Source organism: Abramis brama, assembly GCF_963993115.1.
Source record: "Abramis brama genome assembly, chromosome: 2".
Lineage (NCBI taxonomy): Eukaryota > Metazoa > Chordata > Actinopteri > Cypriniformes > Leuciscidae > Abramis > Abramis brama.
In genome coordinates this window covers 59797001-59823052 of record NC_139964.1, presented here as the reverse complement: position 1 = coordinate 59823052, position 26052 = coordinate 59797001, and the positions used below count along the sequence as shown (strand labels likewise).

Below are 26052 nucleotides of genomic sequence, written 5' to 3'. Positions count from 1 at the left end.
ATTTGTTAAAATATTATAATGTTATTTTTATTTTTATTTTCCATTTATGTTGATTATGAAAAGTGAACAGCACGACCAAGTTATAGGATGCGCAATATGAAACATGCGGGTCAGACATGATTTTGACCACTTCATTAAGTTTTGTTTTGTAGAAAGCCTTTCTTTAAAGTGAATTTCGTTTTGTATAAATTGTATCTTAATTTTAATCCATTTTTCATCAACAATGCCTGGATTTAATTAATAAGAAGCAAATATAACAGACAATTGGAGGCGCCCGCGCGGTCACTTGCATTGCACGTGAAATGGAGCGCATCTCATCCTAACTTAACGAAATTCAGTGTATGCCTCACACCAGGGCCGTTTCTAGGCATAGGCAAACTAGGCGGTCGCTTAGGGCGCAAACAGCTGGGGGGCGCCAGTGAGAGACCCCACCACACCAAGAGATTTTTTTCTCGCCCAAGCGAGTGGAAGAAAAATCCTTATTTTTTTTACATTTCCGATAATGGAGCGTATATTTGCACTAAGTGCCTGTCTTTTTGGCAAAAAGACGCCCACCACTAAATATCTACAGTGGCATAGGTCGTAAGGTGCTTGAAAGTAGCTTTTGATGCGTTCGACCAGAGAAAAAAGGACTTTGGTTCGACCCGAGTTCGAATCCGCCTTTTGCCGAACTCGCTCTTCTCCCTTTTCCCAACACATGAGATGTAAAATGTATAGCCTAACATAAGGTCTCTAGCGTTATATTTTGTCAACGAACTAAAATTGAAATTGTGATATGGCTTTGTGCCTTTATAAAACAGCACAAGACTTTAATTAAGTAGCCTATATAGGCATTCTGTTTGTGCAGTGTGATTTAAAGAAAAGTGCGCACTTTGCTCATGCGATCAGCATGGTGATCTGGTGTTTTCTCCAAAATAAAAGCTCAAGGGTTTATTTCTTGCAAGTGAAGAAATGTACATGAACAAATGTATTGTAATTTTCCTATACTATAGTGTAATGTAAAATATACATTTGAAATATTCATTTTAATTTATACAGTACATATTATTGGCTATATGGATTTTACGTCATAGGAATACTTATATAAATCATAAACACCGGTGATAATGTAATGTAGACTGAGACTCTATATCATAACTAATAAGATGTTTGAGCCCTCTTTAGTGTCCAGGTACAAGTTAATGGTTTTTCTTTGTTCAGTGTGCACAGTTCATGGGTTGAAGCTCTTAATTTTTAGCTCTCAAAGTGCCAGACTGTATGAAGGACTAAAAATGACAGAACGAAAAATAAATAAATAAAAGTAGAAATAAATAAATAAATGCAGAAATAATAGTGAAAATAAATACATTTTGGTAATGGCTATTTCTGTATTTTTACATGTATTTATTTATTTATTTATGCATTTCTATATGTATTTATTTATGTATTTATACATTTATTTATATATTTATGTATATATATATTTATTTATTTATTTATATATATATTTATATATGTATTTATTTCTACATTTATTTATTTCTACATTTCCACATTTCTACATTTATTTATTTCTGTATTTCCACATTTCTACATTTATTTATTTCTGTATTTCCACATTTCTACATTTATTTATTTCTGTATTTCCACATTTCTACATTTATTTTTCCCTGCGCATGTATGCTAATGACCTATGGCTAAGCCACGCCCCCAAACGCGATGAGCCAATCACAGTGCGCACAGCTAACCCAATACACTCGGACATTCTCTGCTTCCACGTCCATTGAAATGCATTGCAGTTAGTCAGTTTTCATTCGTTTTTATGTTTTTTCTTGTCATTTTGGCTTTTAAACAGCGTGTGTGTGTGTGTGTGTGTGTGATTTTGGTTGGGTGACAGTTGTAGGTTACAGTTTGACAAAAGCATAATGTTGTGTTTTACACAAATATAAGTAGGCTAAACACTTTGCAGTTTTAATGATGTCCTGTATGAACAAAATTGAGTATGTTTTTATGTTTCCATTGTTCGATCGCGCCCGCGCCTCTCTCTCTGACACACACACACACACATTCCAGCAATCTTGACATCGCAGCCTGTTCATTATTCTGCGCTCACACCAAACGCGAATAGAGCGTCAAATTCGCGCGTATCGCGTCTAGTTCGACGCTTGAACATTTTGAATCCAAAGCGAATAGGACGCGCGTATAAAGCGAGCGTTTGAAGCGAAATAGCACCAAACTATAACGTTTACACTGTGAACTGTAAATCTTTGTCTGGAGCTGAAGCTTATCGACCTTCTCAACAATACAATTATTAATATAACCCTCCAATGCATAGTTTAAGGCCCTTTTGGTGACTTCGAGATGATATATAATCTTTATGTCTCCAAAAAATCATCAATTGCCTCCTGTGAAATGTCTCCTACTGTGACAGCTGCCATAGCGCCTGTTACCGAATGTTGAGAGGGGGCGTGGCTTAGCCATAGGCAATTAGCATACAGGCGCAGGGAAAAATAAATGTAGAAATGTGGAAATACAGAAATAAATAAATGTAGAAATGTGGAAATACAGAAATAAATAAATGTAGAAATGTGGAAATACAGAAATAAATAAATGTAGAAATAAATAAATGTAGAAATAAATACATATAAATATATAAATAAATATATAAATACATAAATATATAAATAAATGTATAAATACATAAATAAATACATATAGAAATGCATAAATAAATAAATAAATACATGTAAAAATACAGAAATAGCCATTTATATTACCAAAATGTATTTATTTTCACTATTATTTCTGCATTTATTTATTTATTTATACTTTTATTTATTTATTTATTTATTTTTCGTTCTGTCATTTTTAGTCCTTCATAAGACTGATGCATTAATTTAACCTTCAAATGTAAAAAAAAAATTAACCTGTTAAAATTGGGGGCGGGGGTTGGGGGGGTGATTCAATAGGAATCTTGCCTAGGGTGCCAAAAAGGCTAGAAACGGCCCTGCCTCACACAGACATGAAAAATACATCAAATACACAAAGCTTGAAATGTCTTTAAACGAAATAATTCAAAACGAAAAAAGAAAAAGGCTACTATGATTATGTAATCCATTAGGCCTATTTATGTGCATTTCTCTCTAGGCGCGTTCACACGGAGATGGCGATCGTCAACTTCATCTTTGCAGCCGAGTCGACACTATCAGAGAAAACACTTGTTTATTAATAAAAATCAATACACGCGTCACCGGATTTACAAATGCACACCTTGCTTGTTGCACGCACACATATGTCGAAATAACGAGATATTGTGTTGAAATAACATTATTGTTAATAATAGCATATCTTTTAGAATATTTGATTGAATGCTGAATGTTGCGCTTGTTCAGTTTAATGAAATTAAAACTTTAATTGTGATCAATAAACTTAACTGAATATTAAATATTTAGTGGCCAAGTTTTGCGCAGCTCCCCCCGTCAATGATCTAGCACCCCCTCAGCACATGTTAAAAATTCTCTGGTGCCGTAAAGCTAGGCAGTGTAAGGATCCTCCCTTTACAAATTAAGCACGTAGACCCCGATAAACAACAGCACTATTAATATATTCACATATAGGCTATGTGAATATTAATATATTCACATATATGTGAAGCACTGTTAAATATATTGAAATACATTTAAAAAATACTTAAAAGCTAGTTCCTCGTGTTACATCTGTAAATTTGCATACACTGAAAAAAACTACTTGTAAGATTTACTTAATAAAATCCTCGTAACAATTTGCACAAGTATATTTTAAGTAAATTTTACTGCCATAATATCAAGTACAACTTACGTGTCATTATCAAGTAAAATCTACTTAGTATTGAACATAACGCTCATGAAGAAATTAAGTAAAAATTACCTATTTACATTTCATTTAGAAGCTATATTTATTTAAAGTAATTAAGTAAAGTTTATTTATTGTTTTATAATTAGGAAGCTTGCTTTTATGAAATTATGAAGTAAATCTTACCATTTAATGAAGTAAATAAGTAGATTTTATTTAAGTTTTTTTTGTTTTCATTTACTTAGTTTTATGAAATTATAATACTCCCTACAATTATGTAAACATTGCTAATTTCTTGAACATAAATTAACATTTTCTCTATATTTTTCACAAATCACACAATTAAAATACAATTAAACAGTTTATTTATTTTTCAGTCATCAAAAAATTCTTCATACAAAAATGGACATTCACAGTCATCTCTTGACACAGGTGCATTCAGTAAAACTTCAGAATTATACTGTAACCCTTGTTTTAAACATAAAAATGTATTTAAAAAAAATTCATGCAAAACATTCAACATTCAAAACAGCACTCTGAAATAGTGAACTTTAAAGAATACTGTACCATTACAACTTTAATGTATTAAAACATCAACAAATGAAAGTTTAAACAGTTATATCATACCATAGCATTTAATACAACTTCATCTTCAATCTTTGAACTTTTGGGGAGAGTTTAAAGGACGAGTTTGGTATTTTACACATAAAGCCCTGTTTTCAGATCGTTTCTGATTAAATAGAACGGTTAAGATTGAAATTTGGACACATGCTTCTGGCCCGAGAATTTTCGGTTTCTGTGGTAGCAAAAAACAACAAAAAAAAACATTTCCGTTGGCGGAGTAATACCGTACCTCACAGCACATCCAATACAAGTCAATAGAGTTAGACAAAAACTATGATAAAACCTGTTGGAAAGCATATTTTACAGTTTTTTGTGTGAGCACATCAGTGAACACCCCTGACCACTCGGTGAGTTTCACGTCTTTGTAAACGAAAGTTTAATGCGTTTTAGGAAGGATTGTTCCAGTGCACCTATGCATTCATCTTCGGAACACAAATTAAGATATTTTTGATTAAATCTGAGAGCTGGATCACTCCTCCATAGGCTTCTAAGACACTATAACTTGCTGGCCCAGAAAATGTATTAAAGACATCGTTAATATAGTCCAAGTGACTACAGTGGCTCAATCTTAAGTTTATAAAGCGCTGAGAATACTTTTTGTGCGCAAAAAACAAACAAAAATAACGACTTTATTCCACTTTTCATTTCCTTCTCTCTGGGCCTCGGGTCTTTTCACGTAGTGTTTAAGCGCAGTGCGTCTGTGTTGTACGTCACACGTAGGCTCACTATTGGGCGACGCTGGTCATGTGTGTGATACGTGGTGACGAAAAAAGTATTCTTGTCGCTTTATAAACTTAAGATTGAGCCACTGTAGTCACTTGGACTATATTAACGATGTCTTTAATACATTTTCTGGGCCAGCAAGTTATAGTGTCTTAGAAGCCTATGGAGGAGTGATCCAGCTCTCAAATTTAATCAAAAATATCTTAATTTGTGTTCCGAAGATGAGCGAAGGTCTTATGGGGTTGGAACAACATGAGGGTGAGTAATTACTGACAGAATTTTCATTTTTGGGTGAACTAACCCTTTAAGTGTAAAATACCGAACTTGTCCTTTAAGAAGGCTGGATACATCGATTGGATCTTCTCCATCAGCACCATGGACAACCAGTATTTTAATGATGTGCTGAGTGATGTCACTGCAGCTGTCCTCCTGCATACAGTTTAGAAAAAGAAAAAATATAATTATTTTGAGAAACAAAAATATAAAGTGACTTCATTATCATAACAGAATGAACACACACATAATCGAAACCATATGGTCTTTTTTAGTATGTTAACCGTTTGATGCGTACGATTAAACCGGTGTGATTATATAGTGCATTTCAGGCATTTAAATACACCTAAGTATAGTTACCACACACATTGTGTAGGTAACTATAAAGTTTACTCTCTTTTTTTCTCCCACTTCACCGTATTCAGTAAGAAAATTCAAACTTTTCCATACAACAGTCAACGGTAACTTATAACGTAACGTTAGGCCTACTTCAGCAGGAAAGCGGTTAAAGTCAATTTTAAGGCCTAATCATGTTAGCAAGCTACTAGCAGTTACAACGGTATCCAATCAGTTTGAAATTTTTACACGAAAAACAGTGCTTTATCTATAAAACTATTGAAAACTTTTCCGATTAAATATACGTTAACTAATGTAACTTAGTAAGTGAAATGTAAGGGTTATAACGTTAATGTACTGTGGATAACCCAGACGCGTTACACTAATATGAGGTCATGTTATAAGCATTAATGTTTATTGAGTCACGTAAACAAGAATCATCAATCAAAATCCACACAGACCCATGTTTTATTAAAACAGAAAGACAAACTTACCTCAAACACGACAAAAAGCAGCCACGCAGCAGCTCACCAATCCGTCTGACCCAAAGTGGCAGTTAAGACTGTCTTGTCCAAACACGCATGTGCGGATTCAAACGCGCTATACTTTTCGATTAAAATTTACTTAAAATTACTATGTTTATGTGAAGTGACTATAAAATGTTTAAATATTACATGCAAATATATAATAAGATTTACTCTTTCCAACCAGTTAATTTATTACATGAATTAAATGTGTAGATATTTCAAATTTTACTTAGAAAATTCTAGTTCTCATTGAATTTTAATTTTATAAAGTAAAAATTATGATGGTTCATTTAATATATATTACTATACCAAAAAGTTCGTTTTTACAGTGTAGCCTATGAGAAAATATGTTCATAATATATCATGAACAATATATCATGTAGTTTTTGCTATTTTATTTCTACACCACGTTTACCATTTCTAAAGGTAGACCTATATATTGTATTATAATGTAGCCTATTATAGGCTATAGCCTATGACTTCAAACATTGTTTTACATTTTCAATGCTTTCATATTTTCATTCCATTTACAGTTTGCGATGGCCACAGGCCTACTATCCACTTAATAATACATCAGGTTTCAGGATATTTTAGCTATTTATCAAATAATTCACTCCATCAATCTAAATGGATGTAAATGCTGCGTGACTTCTACGTGTTTTAATCAGGGGTCGGCAACCCGCGGCTCTAGAGCCGCATGCGGCTCTTAAGCGCCGCCCTAGTGGCTCCCTGGAGCTTTTTCAAAAATATGAAAATGGAAAAAATATTTTTTGTTTTAATATAATTTAGGTAGGAGGAAAAACATGACAAACATTCTTAACCCTTTCGCACGTACGATCACATCGGTCGGTGTGATTAGAACGGTCAGTGCATGACGTGATCAACTGCTAAATTCAAATGTGCTCTCGCGCGTTGGCTGGCGCTGAGCCAGAGACAGGCACGCTCGGCTCAGTCAGAGCTGTCATATATCACAACTTTTCAGTGTTTTCAACCACATAATGTTTATTTTAGGTTTCAGACATATAAATACTAAAAAAACTATATTTAGAGTTTGTAAAATACACACTGATGTTAAAGGAAGAGGCAATAATAATCCTTTCCATTATAATTAGACACGTTTTATTCATATCAGATACACAGCGTTGGCTGGCGCTGAGCCAGAGACAGGCACGCTCGGCTCAGTCAGAGCTGTCATATATCACAACTTTTCAGTGTTTTCAACCACATAATGTTTATTTTAGGTTTCAGACATATAAATACTAAAAAAACTATATTTAGAGTTTGTAAAATACACACTGATGTTAAAGGAAGAGGCAATAATAATCCTTTCCATTATAATTAGACACGTTTTATTCATATCAGATACACATTGTGTAAGTAACTTTAAAGTTTACACTATTCTTCTCCCATTTCACCAGCCACTACTTTTATATATTTCGGGAGAAGTGGATGAGTTCACGTGTTGTAAATCCAACAGATCCGATTCTCTGTCTGGACTGCGTCTGCGGCACAAACTAAGATGGCGGCGCCCATCGCGCATACAGCTCAACTAACGCGATCGTTATAAAGGTGTTTAAACAACAAAACACTTCCACTTGCATATATTTGACAATCGGAATATCAGATATTTCATGCCATATCTAACAAATGTGTGAATATTTTGAATAAAAAAGGAAAAATGACATAAAAGCAGATCATCATTCATTCAGCTCTGTTGCTGCTGCGGTGTGTCACGTGACACGCAATGACGCGTCACCATGGAAACCATAAAGTGACACATTCTAAATAACGGTCGCCTCGAAAAACTCACGCTGGGGGGTCAGTCAGAATATTTTAAACTTACGTGTGAAAGGGTTAAAGTTTTCAACGTTGTAAACATAATACACGAATAAATAAATCGAAACATAATACATTAAAATTATAATGGAAGTTAAACTTAAAGCACAATCGTACAGCAGAGTAGTCACGTGGTGCGTCATTCTCTCCAGGATGCGCTGCAGGGAAAATAAACATTTAATCATGAATGCTCATTATGTATTTGTAGCCTACTTATCATTTTGATACTAGGGGGCTAATAAAGCTAATATAGACACTTACAGCATGTGTTGCCTTCATTATAAGGCTTATAAGGCTTTTAATTTTTTGCGGCTCCAGACAGATTTGTTTGTTTTTTTTTTCGGTCCAATATGGCTCTTTCAACATTTTGGGTTGCCGACCCCTGGTCTATGGTTTTAATGGGCGCGCGTGCTGAACATTCAAGCCGCATTTGAACTGGAGCGGAGGGCGTTACCATGGAAACGAGACGGCAGCTCAACTGACAATCAGTGAAACTCCGTCTCTCACTGTTGTTTTAACTACTTTAAGGTAAGTTCAGTCCATAAAATTACACAAATAGTACATACAAATGTTTCTGAGACTTTCTTTCATGTAAATCACTCGCTTCCGTTGAATATTTACTTTATAGAAATGGTTTAGTGTCTTCGAAAAAGTCCGTTAGCTTCTAGCTAACTAACTTAGAGGTAACGTTAGGATAACTATAGACTTGAGCTTGGGCTTGTAATCACATCTTGTGTGTAGATGAGATATTTTGATAGTTTTGTAAAGGTTTTGCTGACAATTGGTCAATGGATGAATGGAAATAAGCTAATTTATTTAACCTAAAAGTACGCACTGTATGGTTAATTCATAGTTATCACGTGACGTCACACCATTACGCCCACCTGGAGGCTTTCCATTGCCCACCAGTCATTTTTATCAGGTTTGTAGTTAGTAATGTAGTTAAACAGTGTAATTAAAAGATCAAATTCAATATATACCGCTTATTCATGATGCATACTTTGTACAGGTAAGCAGATGAACACAGAACAAATTATTTATAACATAATAATATTGTTTGTCTTCTCCCCTTTACAGTATTGTTTGCCATCTAGTCCTGATCACAGAGTTTAGCTCCAAACCCAATTAAGCAGACCTGAGCAGCTGATCCAGGACCACCAGAAACTCTGCAGGACTTTGGTCTGGACACCAGTGTTGTAAGTTCAGAACATATTGCAGGAGATCTCAACATTGTCTCTCAAGGTCCACTTACATGCAGAGGTTTACTCCAACCTAGTCCAGCACACCTGAACAAGCTAATCAAGGTGCTAAACTCTGGGTGCATATCACTCAGGTCTCTAGCTCAGTAGTCAGTGGTTAAAGGCCGTCTTAATCACAAAATTCTTAACGTGCACTGAAACATTCGCTCCCTAAAAACTCACTATGTTATCGGAAGTTCTGAAGCTCAAAACTTTAATCACACGAGACAGTTCGCTACAAAATGACATGTGATAGGTGTATTTAACCAAACCAATTCACAAACCAATATTATATTTCAGCATAAACATACGTCGCTAGACAGGTAATGTCTAATCAAGCAAACATTTACAATTTATCTATGACTGAAATCTTGCACAAATATGTAGAGGGAAAACTGAAGTGTATACTTCACATTTTGGACAACCATTGTTTTTTTACATTTACATTTTAGTTATTGTTTTCTTTCTCACTTTAGATGCTGGAGAAAAAACAGCCAGGCTAAAGCATTCAAAGTGGAAACTTCTGTCGTGGCTCAATAATCCAGGATTGGGATGGTGGAAGGAGCAGAAGATCAGAGATCAGGCAGAGATCTACTGGTGCCCCTGAGGAACTGATTTACCTAATGCATCAAACATTACCAAACATTTTCATCACTCACCTTCATGTCGTTGCAAACCTGTAAGACTTTCGTTCATCTTTGAAACACAAATGTAGATATTTTTAATGAAATCTGAGAGCTTTCTGTCCCTCCATTTCACAGTTTATGCCACTACAACTTTCAAGGTAGTAAAGACATTATAACAATAATCAATATGACTCCAGTGGTTTAACCTCAACTTTATGAAGCGAAGTGAATGCTTTGTGTGTGCAAAAAAAAAAACCCATGGCATCTTTATTCACAAAATATACATCTCTGACACGTTCACGGAGCACCACAATTCATTAGGGTTGTGTTGGCGAGAGCCGGCCATCTCGTGCGTCGGAGATACATCATTTGTGAATAAAGACGTAGGGCCTAAATGTTTGCGCACACAAGGCATCTGTTAAAAATATCTTCATTTGTGCTCTCCACAAAAGTATTATGGGTTTGGAGCGACATGAGGGTAAGTTCGAGTTTTTGCTGGGTGAACTTACCCTCATACCTAAATACGCTGTCCTAATAATGTGTGATTTAGGTATTTACTTACCAACATCTGACACACGTGAACTGATGCCAAATATCGCGATGTGTTCGGAACGAGACTTCTTCAGCGCGAATTCCTACTGATAAAATATAATTTTAAAAATATCAATAAACAGCAAAGCAATCCAGCTTCCCTGGCAATAAGACCGAAATAATAACATTAAAAAAATACATAAAAATACATAAGATCTCGTGAATAAATGTTGATAAAACAGCTTCTCTGCTGCAGCCGACAGGCAGAAAGAATCGTGCTGTTATCACGAAAGACGCTTCCCATTGAAAATACATTAGTTTAATGTAACTTAACAGTGTTTTTGCACCCATTAAAGGGCCGTTTCCAAACGAAAATGAACAACTGAATCCCTTTAGGAAGGGCCCTCCCACAAATATTTATTTATATGAGAACAGCAAACAGCAACAATACATCTGAATATCCTTAAACCCAAAATAACACAATATAACCAGAACAATGACTTGTAAAATACATATAGCATGTGTGGATTATTTAATCTCTAAAAGCAGTTTGAATAGCATACCTCACCCACAGAGAAAGAAACTATCACACAAACATCTTTACTAATATTAGCAAAGGCATAAGGAACCCTAAAGGAAATTATTTTAAACATACAATACAGTATACATCCTGATTATGAGCTACATCATTATTCTTAAAACAACATGTAAATACATTTATCTCTGTTTACTGGATATTGATATATTGTTATAATAGTATTGTTATACAAATAGAAACTACCACTAACCGCAGATGTAAGTGACTACACAGTCTTCTGCATTATGTACTTTAACATGTCTACAGCATTGTTATATCACTGTATGGATAATTTGTCAAAAAACCTCCTGCTCAACATGGAAGTCAGGACTCTTATTCATTGTCCACTTGGTCCTCCACATAGTCATTGGCAAAGTTGACAATATTTTTCAATGCATCTAAAATCAGAATATCAGTTGTTGTGTTAGTGGTGCGTTCCTCATGGTAGTTCTTCACAGGATAAATGCAGTTCACAGGAACACCCAGTTTGCAAGAACACTCCTCCATCTGCAAAGAGAACATATAGACTTTTTTTTTGTATACAAAAATAAAATAGAAGAGAAGAGAGTATAATACAGGTCACGTCACACCTAGTCTGACTGTCACATGTGATATGCAATGAGTTTGAATCCCACATTGATTATTTATCATTATATATGATCAAAACCTATAATTTTCAATGGAAATTACAAAAAACTGAAATATACCTAAGCCAAATTTAATCAATGTATTCACCATGATAAAATAAAAATAAAAAAGAAGCACAGTACCTTCTGTTTTATTTTTTTGCTTGTGTAGATCTTCTTAAGATCTTCTTTAACTAGTCGACATGCTTCATCCACTTTGGTCATGATTATGACTTGAGGAATGCCTGTGGTACAATGAACAATAATTACACTGTATATTCCACAAAACAAAACAAAACAAAACTGAATTTACACAAATTATGCTGTTAAAAGTTTACTTTTTACTTATTTTAAGATGGTGTTTAGCTTCCTTGATGATCATTGACTGTATGTATATTTTGCTATAGTTATGCATGAATCTGAGTGATGATTCCCACTTTTTTAAAGTAAAATCCCCCAGGTCCTGCACAACACTTAACATTGGATATGATATTGAGATCCAACCAATCAAATGCGACTCATACAGAACTATTACAAAAGGTGCAAACATTCTCTGATGCTCAAGAAAGTTCATGGATGAAACATATGCATAAAATTGGTATTTTTGAGAATAAACATATAGATATTATATGACTCACCCAAATTTCGTGCTTTCTCCCGAACTACTCTCATTTGCCTTATTTTTTCATCATCCATCGTAGAAACAGTGTCAGCAGGAAGAACAGCCACCAGACAGTGAATCCTGTCTTTCAGAGTGGGGTTCTTTTTGTACTTTGGGTCGTCTTCTGTAATTGGTCTTAATGGGTTAAACTGAAGAGATAGAAGCACTAAATAAACTACATGCATTATGGAAAACAACAACAACAGAACTGAAAAAAAACAATGTTTGACCAGTAGTTGACCACTTAAAAGTGAGCATTGCATGCATGACACTCTTTTGCACTGTTTAGTTCAACAGCATTTCTGGAGTGAAGTTTATCACACTTTTTTGAACAATCAGCTCAGGTTTACTTCCACACTATGCAAAAGAACCTTATGACTATAGTGCTTGAATAAAAAAAATTGAAGTCTGTATTAAATGCACTTACAGTATAACCATCGCTGATGCAACCATTTAATAACTGGATGATGTCTTCACTCTGTATTCCAATACCTTTATTGTGCATACCAGCGATGTCAGTGAACGTGAAAGGAAAGAAAGAGCCTGACCTGTCGTTCTTCACTTTGTATGTTTTGCACTGAAAACAAAATCCAATCATTGTTTTTTGGAGTTTTGCATTAAAGCTTTTCTTACTTTGATAATAAATAATAATAATAAAATAAAATAAATCAAAGTATTTTAATGGAAATTACAGCAGTTCACTTCTTAACATGGCTTTCATATAAATATCATTATATACATTTCACATTTAAGCTTATACCTTCAAAGTGAAACTACGATCAGTAGCTACAGAATGTGCCAGAGCTCTGGTGGTGATGCGCTCCTGGAGAGCAGAATTCACAGAGTTGAAGAGGCTTGATTTTCCAGCACCTACTGGTCCATGCAGAAGAATTCTGAGAGTGTTGACTTCTTTGTTTCCAGGTTGGAAGTTGGTTACTGTTGTCAAAAGGGTTTGTCTATCTTCACTAGAAAGGGAGTTTAAAGGGGGTGGTCAGGGGATTTTGTGAGCATAACCCTAAACTTAGGCCTATATGCATAAAATAAATGTGAGATGCAACATGTTTTTAAAATATTCCAAGAAAATATATTATCAATTAAGTCACTTTAAAAATGCAAGAAGAACATGTTACAAGAAACATGAAACTGGCTATTGTCAAATTTATTTGGTAACACTATTTTGATGGTCCCTTTTGAACGTGCTGTTGACTATAAGTAACTTTGCAACTATATGTCAACTAACTTTCATTGGAGTATAAGTAGCAGGGTGGCCGCGGGTCCTTAAAAAGTCTTAAAATGTCTTAAATAAAGTTTTCCTAATAAAAGGCCTTAAAAAGTATTAAAATGTCTTAAATTCAGATTCGATAGGTCTTAAATATTTCTGGTCACGTTACCGCAAAAATTTCTCCAGTCTGACGGACCTAATGTCCGTCAAATAACCAGTGAAGCATCGAATCGCCAGATTGATTCAGATTTTATTACATAAACAGCTGTTGATAATGATAATGTAGGCCTTTTCTGCTAACACTGTTGAGGCTCGCGCTGCTTGACTCTGTGTCTGTGATCGATTTTATAGGAAGAAATCAAAACAAATGAGCATAACGGCAAACATAAAGAAACATACTGAGGTAAAAATTCAAAATGTTTGTCATAGTTAATAACAAATAACTATGGGAATCACCGAAAACGTGAGAATGATTCTGTTTTATTTATTACCTAATGTACTGACGGTAACAATGTTGCACTGTTGAGGCTCGCGCAGTTATTTATAACATATTATAGTTAAGAAACTATAGCCTAGGCTACACGCGACCAGAGAGCTGTTTTCCTGAATGCCATCAAGATTGAAACCGAGACTGATTTCATAACAGTTCAATAAACAAATAGTTAAAATTAAGTCACTTACATTTTAGACGCAATGACTGTTTTTGTTCTGTTTCTGCAGCGAAAATAGTTCCAAACAAAGATCACCGCAGAACCATAGCGCATCTCACAGCAACACTTGTTGCAGCAGCATTACTGAATGATTCAGCGTTTTGAACGAATCGTTTGAATGAATGACTCAATGACTCGCTCATTAAGACGGTCGCCTGCCGCCTCCTACTGGCGGTTTAGTTTCATAAAGTATCATTCTTTTCAACATTCCTTATTTGTATATTCAAAAATATTTAAAATAATCTCATTTAATACAGTTATAATTTTTCAATATAAATTATTTAATTTGATAGGTAACAGCCTAGTGTCTTATTATTTTAATTGAATATATTGATCAAATTTAAGAATTTGAAATGAAAGATGGAGCATACATTTAATAAAATTAGGGGGAAAATGCCCTTTATAAAAGGTACAAAAAAATGAGTGTTTTCAAACAGTGATGTAATGAAACATTGATATTTTAAGTTTGAAGGGAGTAAAGCCTCTGTTTAGGCTATTAAGGAACTGTAATTTTGCCAAAAGAAGAACTTTTATTTCAAATAAATGTTCATTTTAAATCAGCCTACTTCAGTGTGATATGTTACAATTTTATCATGCTTAACACTGAGAATTTGAATAATTGTAATGTGATGATCAGATGCAGATATCTAAATCAGAGAATATGGGCGGTTTGCGGGTGGATTATTTATTTTTAATAGTGGATTCGGGTGACTCAAAGTGCACCAGATTAATGAATTCATCTTTAAAATGTACAAAATTTTCTTCCGGGGGGGCATGCCCCCGGACCCCCCAAGAGGTACCAAGCTCCACCCACAAAAATAATGTGGGAAACACATTAGGCTATATGATGATCTACAAAAAAACCAAATTTAATTATCTTATTATTAAAATACATTATTACGATTTTACCACCTCCGCCTCATTTTGAGCCAGGAAAAACCCTGAGTAACATAACATGACAGGAGCTATTTTGCTGAATATTCTCACGATTGCAAATGTTACATTGATTTTAGTTCAATAAACAAGTAGTGAATATTAAATTATTTCAATTACTTAGGTTAAATATTACATATTCGCATGTAATATAATGTGTATTTCCATCACATGTTTGGTCTTAAATTTCATTCAAAGTGGCATTAAAAAGGTCTTAAAAAGTCTTAAATTTAACTTGTTTATATCTGTAGACACCCTGAGTAGATACTTAATATCTGCAAACACTTTATTGTGGTGGTCCTCCAACAGACACTCTACTGACTAAGTAATTTTGCAACTACATGTCAACTTAAAGGCAGGGTAGGTAGGACTATAAAAAAAAAAAAAGATCCAAATTTGTTAAAACTTTCTATATATATCAATACATAATTAAAATGTAAGTACTCTGAAAAAAAGAGTATAAAAATCAAGTGACTCTAGACCGTTTAATCTGTATTAAACACAGCTCATTATTTCGATTCGGGACGAATCAAAGGATTGGCTTAGGCGACTGTCACTCTCTCTCGCAACCATGGCAACAACCCTTTTGCCACGGGATCTGCCCACTTGCGCGCGGACGCGCGCACGTTTGATTTGAGGAATTCGAGAGGCACTGAACCTACACTGTTAGCAATTGATGTAATTTTTACAATAAAATTTACAACAACATATTGTATTCATGTTTTTATTGTAAATACAAATGCATGATGGGAAATTTATGGACAGTCCTGTAATTTTGTTGTAACTACACTGTAGAAGCATTATTTTACAGCCACCGCATAGCATTGTGGGATTGCTGCGATTTGAATTTTGAAATTGCGCGGTACCGCGGCGGCCAACGGCACCAGAATCAAACACTTTTGGAAGAAGCAGCTTTTGGAAGGAACACATCTCAGGTATGAAACGTTAACATGCCATCTATTTTTATAAGTCTATGGATATATTAATACCGGTCATATGAGTGGTGATTGTTTCGTTTGGTATATTTCAGTGACATTAGCTTCTGTGACGTTCGCCCCGACTCGACTCGCTCACTCCCGGTAAAACAACACCATGAACTGACCGCGGTGAAGTGGCGTCTTCTTACACAACCCATACGGAAAAAAGTTACCACATGCAGCTACAAGGTACGAGATATTCACAATTTTTCGCTTGGTATATTTCAGTAACATTAGCTAGAGTAATGTTAGATATAACGTTAGCTCAACTCGCCCCGCTCACTCCCGGGTAACGACGTTATAAACCTGAACTGACTGCGGTGAAGCGGCGTCTTCTTTAAGTTACTCAATCCATAAAGAAAATAGTAACGTTACCACATGCAGATACACGGCACTATTTTCAATGGAAAAACAAACATGGTGAGTAGAATCGAGTAGAGCTGAGCTTGTAACGTAGCCTAACGTTAATGGAAAACCACCACAATAACGATAGCTCAAATAACGTTAGCCCAGACTGTTAATAATAAGCATTAACGTTAGCCCGATCAGTTAGCTCAGGTTATTATTGCATTGATTACACGTGCTACTGTATAGGCTGTCGTAACATTATTAGGGCTTTGCTGTCTTGTAATCGGGGGTCTTGAAGCCGTGGTTTGCACACTAGCATAAACGAAGTTTGTAACGTTAGATTTTACGGCCACTGAATAAACACAAGCACATTTTAGTTGAAATATGGGCTTTAATTAAACGACAATGCTGGTATCTTTAATTATGTGAGTCAGCTATAACTGTGAGATAAGCTGAATATAGCATCTGGTATGCTCATATGTTATAACATTACTTTGTGCTTGGCAAACCAGGTTGGAAGAGCAGTCATGTAACTGTCTGTATCTAAAATAAACTGCGCGTGCGCAACTAAATCCAACCAGCATCGTCATAAAATATTTTTTTTTCCGGAGCCTGGGTTCTGTTGAAAAGCTTTCAATGCTCTCTTTGTCTTCAGAAAAGGCAGCAAATTATCAGTAGTATTAAAATTAAGTTAACCATTTTGTTTGTCTCAAATTACATGTGGCTGCCTGGCAGACTATATGGACTAAAATAATAATAGATTTTTAATTTGGCATTTGTGTAATTGGTAATACATTTGGTAATGTTTACGTTTTTTATTCCCTAGCCTAGCCCTCTGCCACAGCTGCTGATATCCAGAGAGAGAGAGAGAGAGACCTATCCAGCACACCTTGCTTAATTGTGCAAGGTAAATTCTTCCCTTATTTTATAGAGTAGTTCACTTTTAAATGAAAATTACCCCATGATTTACTCACCTTTTATTATCATATTGTGTTAATGCATTTCAGGAGAGACACTAATCGCAACAAGTGTTCATAGAAGGAACAGTTGTGATGGGGCCCAAAACAGTCTTTTGAATGGAGTGGCTGAAACCTTCGCTGCTTACTATGTGTTCAACATGCAGTATCCTAAAGACGCCTCAGGCACTTTATACAAAGGTATGTTTAAACTGTTTACACACTAATAAAGAAAATGAGGTAACACTTTACAGTATGGGTAAATTAATTATCATGAATTCATGTATAAATTCATGCATGAATTACGCATTCATTCATGCATTAATATCTCATGAATCATCAGGAAATAACACAAGTTCAACGTTTTTCATTCATGACTTCATGAGTGAACAACACCTTAATAAAAAAATTAACTAAGATGAGTACATCATCATGAATTATGATTTATTACGCATGATCGTGATGCTTTTCTTTGTTCACATATGCGACCATTAGCACATTGTTCATCAGTGTTTCTAAGGACCAGTCACCACTTTAGTTGAGGGGCCACACACATGAAGTCATTGATAGATGATGCTTAGTTAATGATGACTACTGTATTTGAATGTCAACAGAATCTGTGTGCTCTGAGCTGTGATTGGTCTATTTTGGGGTCTGTCCAACTACCACAAGCGTTTGCTTCGTCCACCTCCTTTTCAAACCATGCACTTGTATAATTTGTCTGCTATGTTGCCTGTTATGTTGATTGTGAGAAAATTAGAATGCAGGTTTGAAATAAACATCATCATCATCATCATCACCTGCAGGCTTTGAAGAAGACATGAACTGTTGACATTCAAATACAGTAGTCATCATTAACTAAGCATTATCTATCAATGACTTCATGTGTGTGGCCCCTCAACTAAAGTGGTGACTGGTCCTTAGAAACACTGATGAACAGTGGTATAACTGTGAACAAAGAAAACATCATGATCATGCGTAATAAATCATAATTCATGATGATTTACCCATCTTAGTTAATGTTTTAATTAAGGTGTTGTTCACTCATGAAGTCATGAATGAAAAACGTTGAACTCGTGTTAGTTCCTGATGATTCATGAGATATGAATGCATAATTCATGCATGAATTTATACATGAATTCATGATAATTCTTACTGTAAAGTGAATCCATCATTCTCATATGTAACGTCCCATGAATTATTACCTTATTACCAGTATTGTTAGGTTCTATGATATATTCTATGCAATGATGTCAATAGATAGGTTTCCATCCAATTAAAACATAACTTTTAAACGCATTCGTAAAAATTTGGCAAAAAAACCCTCTAATTGGAGAGCATTTCAATCAACTCTGTTATGCGAATTATAAATGGTCACGCACCTAGGAGTCGTGAACAGCTGTGGGATCAAAACGTAAGGTTGACAGGGCAACTTGAAACACCTGATATAATTGCAAAAAATGCAAATTTGTCAATCCACATAGAAGTTTTTGTTCACATTAGAATATTTTATGTGAATTTTAACCGTTTCCAGTCAGGATTTCTTTTTCAAATGGTTAAAATGTGCATTAAAAAGTTGGATGGAGACCCAGCTATTGCTGTTAAGTGTCTGTTCTATAGTAGAGTTGGTTTTCCCCTGCAGGACATAATTTGTGTAAACAGAAGAGACTGACGGACAACAATTTAACATTACAACTTTCATTAATTCATTAAATTAAATTGTATGGTTAAAGTTGTTAATGTTAAATAAATACATCAAAGTAATTTTATTTTATGAGCAAGTAGGTTACTTATGTTTTTTATACAGTATTTGTCATTATTTAACAGATATGAAAACTTTAACTTTTTTCCTCTCTCTCGGTTTTCAGAGCTTTTTGTGGAATCCACTCCCAGACGGGCAGTAAAGCCGAGAAGAGACACAGGCTCAACGCACCTGTTTGCACCCTCCTAAGAAAACTGGACTTTGAGTTGATGGGATAGTAACATGAACAACTTCCCCTATGCAGTTCAAGTCTGGCTGGACACCTTTGTTCCATATCATCATGTTCCCCCTGATGATTGGCTGCCTGGATGTCTGGAAGTGAGCTTCTTCATTAAAGGGATACTCCACTTTTTTTGGAAATAGGCTCATTTTACAACTCCCCCAGAGTTAAACAGTTGAGTTTTACCGTTTTCGAATCCATTCAGCCGATCTCCGGGTCTTTAGAAGAATGTCAGTAACCAGACAGTTTTTGGTCCCATTGACTTCCATAGTAGGAAAAAATATATACTATGGAAGTCAATGGGACCAAAAACTCGGACATTCTTCTAAAGACCCGGAGATCGGCTGAATGGATTCGAAAACGGTAAAACTCAACTGTTTAACTCTGGGGGAGTTGTAAAATGAGCCTATTTTCAAAAAAAGTGGAGTATCTCTTTAAAAGTAAAATTTTGTTTTATGTGTGATAAAGTGGATACTTTTGTAATATGTATTTTTGCACAGTTTGTTAATTAAAAAAAAAGAAAATATACCATTGTTGTGTTTTTAATTGGCCAATACGAAAAATGACAGCTTTTTACTTGTAATATTTATACTTGTAATGTTTTACAGTATATTGATTTGTCCTGTGAAATTACAGGAAATTCCTGGCTACTGAGTTGCCGTAAATATAACATTTTGCTGTAATATTTACAGTATTCTATCCTGTGAAATTACAGGAAATTCCTGGCAAATACCAGTAAATTTACATGATTATTGTAATTAATTACAGTAGGGATGTTGTATTAAGTATTACAATAACAGTCCTGTATACTGTTTACAGTAAATTTACGGCAACTATTAGCCAGGAATTTCCTGTAAAATTACAAGAACTGTCTAACAGTGTAGGAATAGCAAAACAATGGCAGAGAAAGAGCAATCAAAATTCACATTACCGGCATGCAGTTAGTGAAGGCAAACAAGGCAAAAAAAAGAAGACAGTACAAGAAAAGGTAATGAACAAAAAGTCTTTGGATAAACAAAGAAATAAAACGCGTGTCAATATCGGCGTAGCTTTCCAGCGACCACCCCGTCCTCAGCCTCTACTTCCTCGGACCCTAGTTGCACGCCACGGCCTCTTGCACGACCTCCTCTGCTTCGCCCTAAAATTATTTTTATTTTACAAAAGGACATTTTACAAACCTACATTTTGCGCATGTGCTCCTGCATGCACTTTTCCAGTCACAACACAGCAATCAAAGGAGGACGCGCTGAAAACTGTAATGCTGTTCTCTTCCTTCGAATGTTTGAGTTGCAGAGGAATTTGTGACTGTTTCAGCTGTTCAACCACATCAAAGTTTCGTAATTAGTAAGTCCGTGCTTTTTCTCTTTTTGTTCTTATGTGCTGAAGGGCTGCTGTGCCTTGGTGAAACGGTGTTTGTACGTGAAGAGCTCTTTTCCAAAACGCCATAAACCTAAAAAGCTGCCTCAAAGAACCAGCAAAAGTAATGATTATGAATGTGTAAAATATTGCAATAAGACATTTTAATTGTTTATTAATTTCTGTGTCGGCTGCAAAGATGAAGTTGACGATATTTGACTCGCGATCTTCGCAGTAGGCTAGTGAACGCATGCACCGGAGAAATGCACATTTAGGCTACATAGTTTTATTTTGTTTTGGATGGTTTTGTTTAGAACCAGATTTCTGTAAATATATTCCACATTTTTTAGGCCTGTGAGGCGAGGCTACGGTTCGGTTCACGATGATATAATCTCCAGTTCAAGCACCTTATGTTGTGATTGATAGCCTATATTTACTTTATGTATTTAATGCAGGAATGAAAATATTAATGAATTAATGAAAAAAAAATATATTAAAATTAAGATACAATTAATACAAAACGAAATTCGTTTTAAAGAAAGGCTTTGTGCTTTCTGTTTTGAGGTCTCTGTTAAAGTTTGAAAGTCTCAGTGCAGCTTTCAGAGCGCTCGCGTCCATAATGGAGAACTGTCAAGTAATATTGTTTTTTCCTCATAAATGCAAACACGAAAAATAAAAGACAAAAACTTTTTTAAAAAGACAAACCATAAATTTAGAAAAAAAAAAAAAAAGATGGATTTATAGCGTTTTGGGGGAAAAATGAATGGATTTATACCGTTTTGAAAATGTTAATTTTTTTTTACTTTGAATTGATCATCAACAATATTGTTGTTTGATTTAATAATCACTGTTGCAAGAAGTGCCTAGTTAAGTTTTTTTTTTTTTTTTTTTTTTTTTGTAAGTGGAAAAAGTAGGGGGTGCCACAGATTCTGTTTAGTTAGCTCCTTTATTGTTTTTTCTATAGCCTAGAATAATATAGGTCAAATGCAGCAAGTCAAAAGACCAACTGGACCTTCTTTGCCAGTTTGCTCACATTTCTTTGAAGGATGGCAAAAATATCGCCTGAATATCTATATCTAGATATTGGAAAAAAATATCGAGATATTCATTTTTGTCAATATCTCCCACCCCTACATGCAGAACACCATATATGTTATGAATCTTACACGAAATTCATCTTCATCACAATATAACTGATGGTAATGTAAAAAAGTGTATCAATGCAACCTGTTTTTAGCTTATATAACTAGCTCGTTAGCGAATCAAAAAATATATATTTTAAATTTACCAATATCAATATGCTAGCTTGATAGTGAGTACTAAAATACATCTTATTTGTTTATATTCATAAGCAATTAGCGTTAGATTTTTTTATTACATGTGATTCTGACATGATGTCACTACATGCACTGTGCTCCTTCCTCTCTGCTTGTCTCAGGTAAATAATGCGTCTTCAGCTCAGCGGTTGGAGTCGCGCGTTCATGTGTTTTGGGGGCGTGGCTTTGGAAGGAGCCCAGAAGGGAGGGGGTGGGAGTGAATGGAAATAATGAACTGTCTTTAAAACAGTCCTGAGAGGTCTACAGACACTCGATTTTTATACTTTCTTTTTCAGAGTACTTACATTTTAATTATGTATTGATATGTACATAAATTTTAAACAAATTTGAAAAAGAAGTTTTTTAGACCATTCCTACCTACCCTGCCTTTAATCTAACCCTAACCCTACCAGTCTATTAATACTTAACTAACACTCTAATGAGAGTTAGTAGACATGTAGGTGCAGCGTTACTTATAGTCAACAGAACGTGTTAAAGGGACCATCAAAATAAAGTGAAACCATTTATTTTACTGCAGTTTTGTCTGAAATTGACCAATGAGAGATCTAATTGTAAGGGTTAATGGATAAAGCACAGCTTGTTCAGGCAGGAGGAAAAAAAAAATTGTTTTCAAGAGCCTACCTCCAGTTCGTTGACCTCCATGGCCTGTCATACTCTGTTTAACCAAAAAGAATTGTTAGTCTTTTTCCATTTTAATTAATTAATTTAGCCCACTTACTTACTGTCGTAATTTGGCTATATTTCTTAGTATAGTGGTCTCCAGGATAATGTAAAAACTATGAACAACACTAGTCGCTCTTATTTAAATAAGAACTTTTTGGAAGAATTAATTTCAGTGTGTGGGCATTAATCATTTTTTCAGGATAATATAACCCTAATATTTTGTTTGAGAAAATCATAATTTACCTGGAGAAGGACGAGGAGGAGGAGGAGGAGAATTACCCATTCTAGCAACGTCTTTGTCCTTATATTGGAAGATAAAATATTGGTTAGCAGAATATCATTAAAAATCAAAATGATGTAAAATCTGGAAAAATAATAATAATGAATGAATAAATTAGTAAAATAAATCAGTGTGCCACTGTGGGGTTTCTTGCTTTGTCTCAGTCCTTCCCAATGTTTCCTTCCCATCTAAACACCCTTAGGGATGGCTTGTCTGTGCCACTACGTGACATATTTCTTTTAATATTTCTTTTTAATTATTAATTTAATCTTTAGTTTTATGTTTGTGTAAAATCTATAAATAAAAGTACATTCAAGTGATGAGTATGTAGAATAAGTCGAATAGAAAAATATAGTAGAATTAGAGCATTTGTCTTTTTCAGTTGGTCTGTACTGACATCAACAAAATGTTATGTTGATAATTGAACTAGCTGCATGATGATCACATGCAGTAACACAAACTGTAAAAAATTATGTTGCTTTTTTTTGTTAAGTATTAAATTAATTTTACGTTCACTTGGTATTACAAGTGATATTACAAGTATACAAATGGTATTTGTAATTTTCTAAACTTGACATAGCTAATATATAAATATATGGTATACTGCATGGTAGCTCTCAAATGTTTATTCATAACATACACTTTACATTTAAATTTGGTGTAATGATTCTTCAGTAAAATGTCTTACCTGCAAGTCAGTCTGAGAGTGTATGGTGATCTTGTTCAGTTTCTAAGAAACTCCCCTATTTATCCTGTAACGTAGTGACTGAATTTTATACTTTCAGTTTTGACATGATGTAAACAGATAGGCAGTTCCAAAAGGACAAATTAAAAACATTGCATTTGGCCTGTTCTGCCAGATGCAAGTCTAGCTGTCATTGAAACATAGGCCTAATTATTAGGGCTGTCACTTTAATGCGTTAATCACAGTAGGTGCAATTAATCATGGAAAAAAAGAATGCATAAAAATGATTAATGCATCCTTCCCCATTTATCTTGCATGCAGACAGTGGTCGTTTCATCCGACCTCCGGCCGTATGTCTTGGACACTCGGGTGAAGAGAGGGGCGGAGCTGTCAACTGATGCAACTGGTGGTGAGTTGGATCCGGAGGAAGCTGGACAGACTCGGCAGACCCAAACGGCTGGAGATATTGAGTCCGAGTGGAACTTGTGCTCCACCTACATTGTCGACGCGGTCGCTCGGTGCTGTGGCTGTAAGGTCTCCGGTGCCTGTCGAGGCGACAGTGGACACCGGAAGTAAGGGATGCCGTCAAGCTGAAGAAGGAGTCCTATCGGGCCTGTCTGGCTTGTGGGACTCCTGAGTCCCGGACTGCAGCCCGGGTGGTTGTGGAGGCAAAAATCAGGCCTGGGAGGAGAAGTTCGCCCTCTCTAATGTGCTAATTTAAAGTGCATGATGCAGTTAGAATCTGAATGACTTTAAAATTCAAGACATAGGGGCAAAAATGCCCGTTTTTGTCTTTTATTTCCTTACGAAAAAGAAGTATACTTCAAGTTTATTTTATGAAGTAGCCTATACTTAAAATAGCTTAAGTTTAGTCAAGCCCGTGGTATATCCATGTAGCCTACACTTATCTAAAGGAACATTAAATTAGAACAGAGGTTATGGACACACCCAAATCCAGGTTGATCAATCAGCATTTGCTGATTCTAGACGGAAATAACTGGCCCCCCTCATTCAAGTGCACTTGAATCTGATACCTACGGTGGCCGAGAGAGCTCAATGCGCTGCAACTGAAGAAAACATGCAAATAGAAAAAACACCCGCAAATTAAGAAAACATCTTCATCAGTTTCACAACACATGTGTGCTCCAAATACTCACAACACAACCAAATACAGAAACGCGCTGCAAAAGTTCACAACACAACCAAATACAGAAACGCGCTGCAAAAGTTCACAACACAACCAAATACAGAAACGCGCTGCAAATAGGACAGAACACAACGGAAATGTTTCCGGGGAACCTAAATAAGTGACGGACGGACGGCTGGGACGTGCTTATTGCTTGTGAGCATTACTTATGCCCTACTCTCTTAAAAGGGCAGACGGCAGAGCCCTTGAATTGGGCACTTTGGAGGGAGCGGGGCACTTGTGTGCCATGTTGATGAAGGGAGCAACCAGAGAATGTCTAAGCAACGAAAGACAACGTAATTTCCTCATTATTTTCACCTGGGATGTTCCCGTGACAATGCAGCGCGTGTCCATCAGCTGAATAGCTGTTCTTACCAGAAATATAGTATTATTGCTTTTAACATAACTGTTGCAAATAAATATACATTTTATACAACAAAGTTTTTAAAATATGCGTTATATCTGTGTGTGAGTGTCTCAACTTTAAAACTTGCCGTCTCATATTTGGACCCTAGCTGCATTCTAACATTTCTTATGAAACTTATTTTAACATAACATGACAAAATGTGTACAATGTAACTGATGTATAGATTAATGTCTTTCCCTCATGTTCTTTTTCTCTATCTATCTTTATTTATTTATTTATTTTTAGTCTTCAGCTCATTGTTCTTTTTAGTATTCTTATGACATTGAACGTAAATACATTTTGTATATTGTATACAAAGTTGTATGTCATAAACGTGTCATCTCTGTATGTTTTGCAAAAAAAATAAAAAAATAATACAAGTAGACAGCTGTAAGCACCATAGATATCATATATAAACGCTAGATGTCTTATGGCGCAGTCACTTCCGGCATCACCGTTCGGCCATCTTATGTCAGTGCTCTGTGCATTAAGGTGAGTGATCAGCATGCACACAAATCCTCATATCTCGCTGAAATATTGACGGATTTACAAACGGTTTGGTTTCTTACAAACGTTATTAACGTGGCTATAATTCCGAATGCTTGAACATGTATGTTATAATT

At 35.2% G+C, this 26052-nt stretch overlaps 1 protein-coding gene and 1 long non-coding RNA gene across 4 annotated transcripts; one reads left to right on the top strand and one right to left on the bottom strand.

Moving 5' to 3' along the window:
• Positions 1-10915: 10915 nt before the first annotated feature.
• Positions 10916-23899, bottom strand: ifi44b (interferon induced protein 44b). Of its 2 annotated transcripts, XM_084091172.1 has the most exons (8): positions 23841-23899; positions 23116-23173; positions 22831-22864; positions 13149-13353; positions 12816-12965; positions 12366-12537; positions 11872-11972; positions 10916-11608 (listed from the first exon to the last, which is right to left on the bottom strand). In XM_084091172.1, exons 2-8 carry the CDS (start codon positions 23153-23155, stop codon positions 11435-11437), a joined length of 876 nt encoding a protein of 291 aa, XP_083947298.1. In that variant the 5' UTR covers positions 23156-23173; positions 23841-23899; the 3' UTR covers positions 10916-11434. The 2 variants fall into 2 exon arrangements, with proteins under 2 accessions (XP_083947298.1, XP_083947297.1); XM_084091171.1 differs by lacking the exons at positions 22831-22864; positions 23116-23173; positions 23841-23899 and adding an exon at positions 14292-14568.
• On the top strand, positions 15913-19736 carry LOC311068741. Of its 2 annotated transcripts, XR_014603424.1 has the most exons (5): positions 15913-16188; positions 16284-16419; positions 17405-17485; positions 17586-17735; positions 19403-19736. It is a non-coding gene; the product is annotated as an uncharacterized lncRNA (long non-coding RNA). The 2 variants fall into 2 exon arrangements; XR_014603425.1 differs by having other exon boundaries at positions 15913-16419; positions 19403-19733.
• Positions 23900-26052: the final 2153 nt, after the last annotated feature.